General features: G+C 37.1%; 1 protein-coding gene across 1 annotated transcript in view; it reads right to left on the bottom strand.

Moving 5' to 3' along the window:
* Positions 1-3,434, bottom strand: part of LOC104489243 (histone acetyltransferase KAT6B-like) — a gene marked incomplete at its 3' end in the record, with an annotated part of 76,904 nt that extends 73,470 nt beyond the window's left edge. The window contains exon 1 of the mRNA XM_010131389.1: positions 2,560-3,434. Coding sequence (XP_010129691.1) covers positions 2,560-3,180 — 621 coding nt within the window. The remainder of the gene's footprint in view (positions 1-2,559) is intronic.
* Positions 3,435-4,833: the final 1,399 nt, after the last annotated feature.

Genomic DNA, 4,833 nt, shown 5'->3' with positions numbered 1-4,833 from the left:
GAAAGAGTGGAGGATGGAGAAGGAAAAAAACCCCATACCACAACAAATAACAAAACCAACCAACCACACACCAGCAGTACTATATCTCTTATGATCACCTTTTACTCAAGAAGAAAGGTTCGGAGTGCAATCTGTACTATGAATGTGAAAGTTCAGATGGCCAAAGAGACAGCTCTGATGCACTTCTAATGCACTACATTTTTTAACATCCTGATGAGATGTTAATTACACATTAAAAATCAAAATTATTCAACCTTTCCTAGTCATCTAAACGGATCTCTGCACAGTTTCCTGTTCTTTCTTCTCCTCAAGGAAAGCCAACATAAGAGATACTTGAATTTCACCTCTAGTGTTTAAAAACAAAAAACCCATCGAACAAAAAGAGTCACCCAAACAAAATCAGCAGCTCTTACTTATGCTAGCTATGTAAATGGCCAAACAAACTTTAAAATACACCAACCTCTCCAAAGGCTAGCCGCTCCAGAGATGTCAGTTACCTACATTTTATTGTATAAAATTCAATAAAAAAAAAATCTTGACGTGCCACATACTTACGTACTTCCAATAAAAAATAGCTTAACGGTTTTCCTGCAGTGTCATTCTCCTTATTCACAAATTTCCACCAATTTCAAATGAACATGCAGTCACATTTCCAACAGACACCTATTTAGAGTTTCTTTCAAAACCAGCCTTTAGGCATACTTAGAGCCATACAACTTGAAGACCAGCAAAAATCTCATATTTAAAACAAGTCTATACATATTTGTCCAGTAACCTGTGCCACACCTAGTACAACTAAGCGGTGCACTACACTGATATGCAGCTACTGATTCATCAATCTCACATCAAAACTATTTTTGTCAGGAAAGTGTATGCTGAACAGTTTTTAAACACGCAAGTCACACTGCTAATTTTGAGGCACCCAAATGAAAGCGTATTTCTTGCCAAAGCACTTGCTAGAGAACAGATTTGTTTGGCTAACTTCTAAAAGACAGATTTAGTCTTATACCAGTATTTTAGTATGGCAGTAACGGCTTTTTCAGCCCTGTGACCCAACTAATATTCCTTGCAATTCCCAGTAGGTAGTCTAACAAGGGAGATTTTTGTTTCCACAGAATTCACATTAAGCATCTCAGTATTAAACTATTTTGGTTGCTCAGTACTCCAGCCTTTTATTTTCTCATGCCACTAGAGTATCAGAATTACAGAACAATCTTTGAAAGTACTTTAGACAGCATTATCACTACGAGTAATTAAATCTTTATAGTGTATGGCTACAGCAGTAATCACACAGCAAGCAAAGTGTCTGATTTTCCATTCTGATTATTGAGCACAAAGCTCCGTGCATCCTTCAAATAGCCCAAAGTCCAATTTGACAGAAATAGACAGATACCCAGATTTACCATATATTTAGAGAAGCTCACAGAAAAAAATCAGCCTACAGCTACCAACATTTGTAGTGTCACCTCTGACAGTTCCGCAAACAAGTGTTCTTGTAGACTTCACAAAGTACTTTTAACACAAGCACTTCCTGCTTTGCTCCCTCCAGTGCCTTACAATCAGCTGAAAGAAAAAGGTGACTGAAAACCATCATGCAGTTTCAAGGAGACACTAATGGCACCTCTGCAATGGCGAACCTGTCTGAATTATTCCACGCCAAGAAGAACTGCCACCAAACTTTACCTCTGAGAAGTGGGGAGGAAAAGCAAACAAACCACCAACTTACAAGTATTTTAAGTAACCCACTTGAAGTAGAATAGGTTGCTTTTTTCCAAGTACACTGAAAATTCAAAACACACTTCACCATACTAAATGGTGAATGATCAAAGAATGCCTACAGACATGTTTTTGACACTACCCTTTCATAAACAAAACTCTAACTGACATCCTCTTCTCCCTCAAGACTTAAACCCTGTAAACAATTAACCTGAAAACAAGGCCCAAGCAATAGCAAAAATAAACCCAAGCAGGAAGTCCAACAGAAGTGAAACAAGAGGATTCTGCAGTTTAGCTCAATTTGTCACTTTGACACCTTCACTTATATTCCTAGAGTATTTACATTAACTCCAGTTCCTTTCAACTGCAGTTTTAAAGCCAAGTATCTATATACAAGTATATTTCAAAATAGTAACTCTAACAGTCTTAAATATCAAGAGTTCTACTGGTAGTATTTCAGGTGGTGTTCAAACTACAAGAAAATCAGTGAGTCCCACCCTAAAATAAAGGTAAAAGGCCATAATCAAATAACATTGCAGATTTCAGCAATGCCTGTCTACCAAGCAAGAGAGAACAATCTCACACCTAGAAAAGAACATACAGCTGTACTCTTTCCTGCTGCTCTGCTTATCTACTGAAAATCCAAAGAGCAAACTATCCAAGCAGAATGGCAGGATGTAGGAAGCTAAGTAAAATTCCTTTACCAGAACTGATTCTGCATGGATCTTTGACATGCATCTTCACTTAACAAGACAAATCATTATTTTCATATTAGGTAAATAAACACAGAACAACAAGAATTATTTTTTTCATTACTACATTTGCTCTCATTTTCAGACTTACCTGGTCTTTTTCATGGGGTAGAAGGCTGACAGGTGGAAGAGAAGCTGGGAAAGTAGTGGAGTATTTTGAAGCTCCTTTGCTTTCCAAACTGCCATAATTCACTCTATACTGAGGTCCATCCTTCAGTAATCTCCCATTGTTCACAGCACGCTTGGCCCCCAGACGCAACCTCTGCTGAAAGGCAGGATTGTTGAAAATACTTGCTAGGTCATTTTGACTTCTCAGATACTTCTCTATGTTTTTTAGGGAGGAGCCATTTGGTTCTTGAAGCCCTTCAATTGCTCTTCTCAAGAGTTTATTCCAATCCACATTACGAAGCTCATTACAAGCTCCTCTAGATCCCTTAATGGATTTAGAAATAGTGCCAGGTTTAACAGATGAAAACCGTCCAGGATTATCTGGGTCCTTGTAGGATGCAAGGCCTTTGTTCGTAACTTTAAGAATAGAACCATCTTGAACACTAAGTTCCAGCTGCTCCGAAACAGTCTTCTTATCTAATCCATGGGAAGTACAAACAGCATGACATATTCTCTCTTCAGAAGGCCTTTGCTTTTGCTTTTTAACTTTCTGTATAGCTTCAAGAATCCACTCCGTATAAAGAGGGTTGGCAAGTTTTACCATGGTTGACCAGTAGTTGTTCCCAGCCAAGGGTTACCCATAGAGGTTCCTCCTTATTTAGCAGATCTTTCAGAGGTTGTTAACACCTCAAAAACAGATCAAAGGATTCCACACACTGCTCCCATATATCTTAAAAATAACCATCCTGAGGAGTCGGAAAAGGCAGGGAAATATCTGCTGACTGACGCTTCCAATTACTTTACCCTTATGGAAAGGTAGAAAGGATTGATTCGTGATGACGCTGGTACACCCTTACACAAAAATTTGTTGTAACCTTTAAAAAGAAAAAAGAAGAGGCAGAAAGAGAATATAGTTAATGCCCAAGTAGTAAAAAGAAACAATGAATTCAGACATGCATTCATACTGTAGATGGTGCAGTATGCAAAAATCTTTGTGAGATTACATGAAATGAACACTAATGCCCATTCCACACCAGACAAGTTACCATAAAATCCTTCCACTACTCATAACATTCGGTGGATTTAGTTTTCCCAAACTCTATCACCCCAACACTTAACCTACTACTGACTTTGTGGACAATTTAGATTCAGCCAGAGATCTGGAAATATTCTCTAGAGCACATAATTTCTGGACCCACTGGTATAATAAAATTACTACCTGCATGGGTTATACATGCACTAAAAAAACAAACAAAAAAAAGCCCAAACAAAATAATCCCCAACTCACGAAAGTCCAAGCACTAACCACTGCCTTTCTTAGAGCATACTGTCTGTAAATGCCATGTGTTGATAATCCAACTCAGAAAAATAAAAACCGAACTATCAGAACCGAGTTACTAGTATTACATCCTTCATTAATACCTAGGTACCCTACAATACAGAAGGTAATCACAAAGGCACTGCTCATTCTAAGGTATGCAATAAGAGGCATGCATTTTTCATACAAACTGTTAGAAACAGAAATGAAAATCAAGTAACAAGAGGCATTTTCACATAAATACACTGTCAGCAAGAAGCCATATAAAGAGGTCACGTTGACAAAACATGTTTTGGTCACTCACAGTTTAATAAACAATTTTCTTTACATATTATAGAATGTATCACTCCAATAGAAAATGTAGTGGCTACAAAAACTTAAATAAGAAAGCTGAAAGAACGTCTTGATCTGGAGTTTATTCATTCTGCAGGACAATATGTGGGGAAAAAAAATTTTAAAAGCCACACAAATTGAACTGAGACAGTAGTCAGCTAATGAATAAGTAAATATATTTGAGGTATTAATTTCTTTTTCTACCATGAAATGTGAGGGAGAACTTTTGAAGGCATTAATAGAATTGTATAATTACTTCAAATCAAACGAAAACAAATAAAAAACTAGAAGAGGAAAATTTTAATTCTCAGTAACAGGCTTGTATTGTATAGTAAAAGCTTCATCAGTTTCACAGCAAAATCTGAAATGGACTTCATCTGAAACTACATTTAAAATGCTACAGCAAGCACCATAGCTAACAATAATACCTATGCTTACACAAGTCTTAGACCTAATTTTCATTCATTTACTGAAGTCATCATGCATTTCAGTCATGTTTAGAACTTGAGTAATCTGCAACTGTGAAGGAAATGAGTATAAAACCCACCTTTGGTCCCATAACTTCTCCTCCCTCTACCCCCTCAAAAATATCTTAAATATGAACTC

Source organism: Buceros rhinoceros, unplaced genomic scaffold (assembly GCF_000710305.1).
Source record: "Buceros rhinoceros silvestris isolate BGI_N320 unplaced genomic scaffold, ASM71030v1 scaffold1540, whole genome shotgun sequence".
NCBI classification, from domain to species: domain Eukaryota; kingdom Metazoa; phylum Chordata; class Aves; order Bucerotiformes; family Bucerotidae; genus Buceros; species Buceros rhinoceros.
Note: the sequence above shows the minus strand (reverse complement) of the source record. Positions and strands in the feature narration are given on the sequence as shown.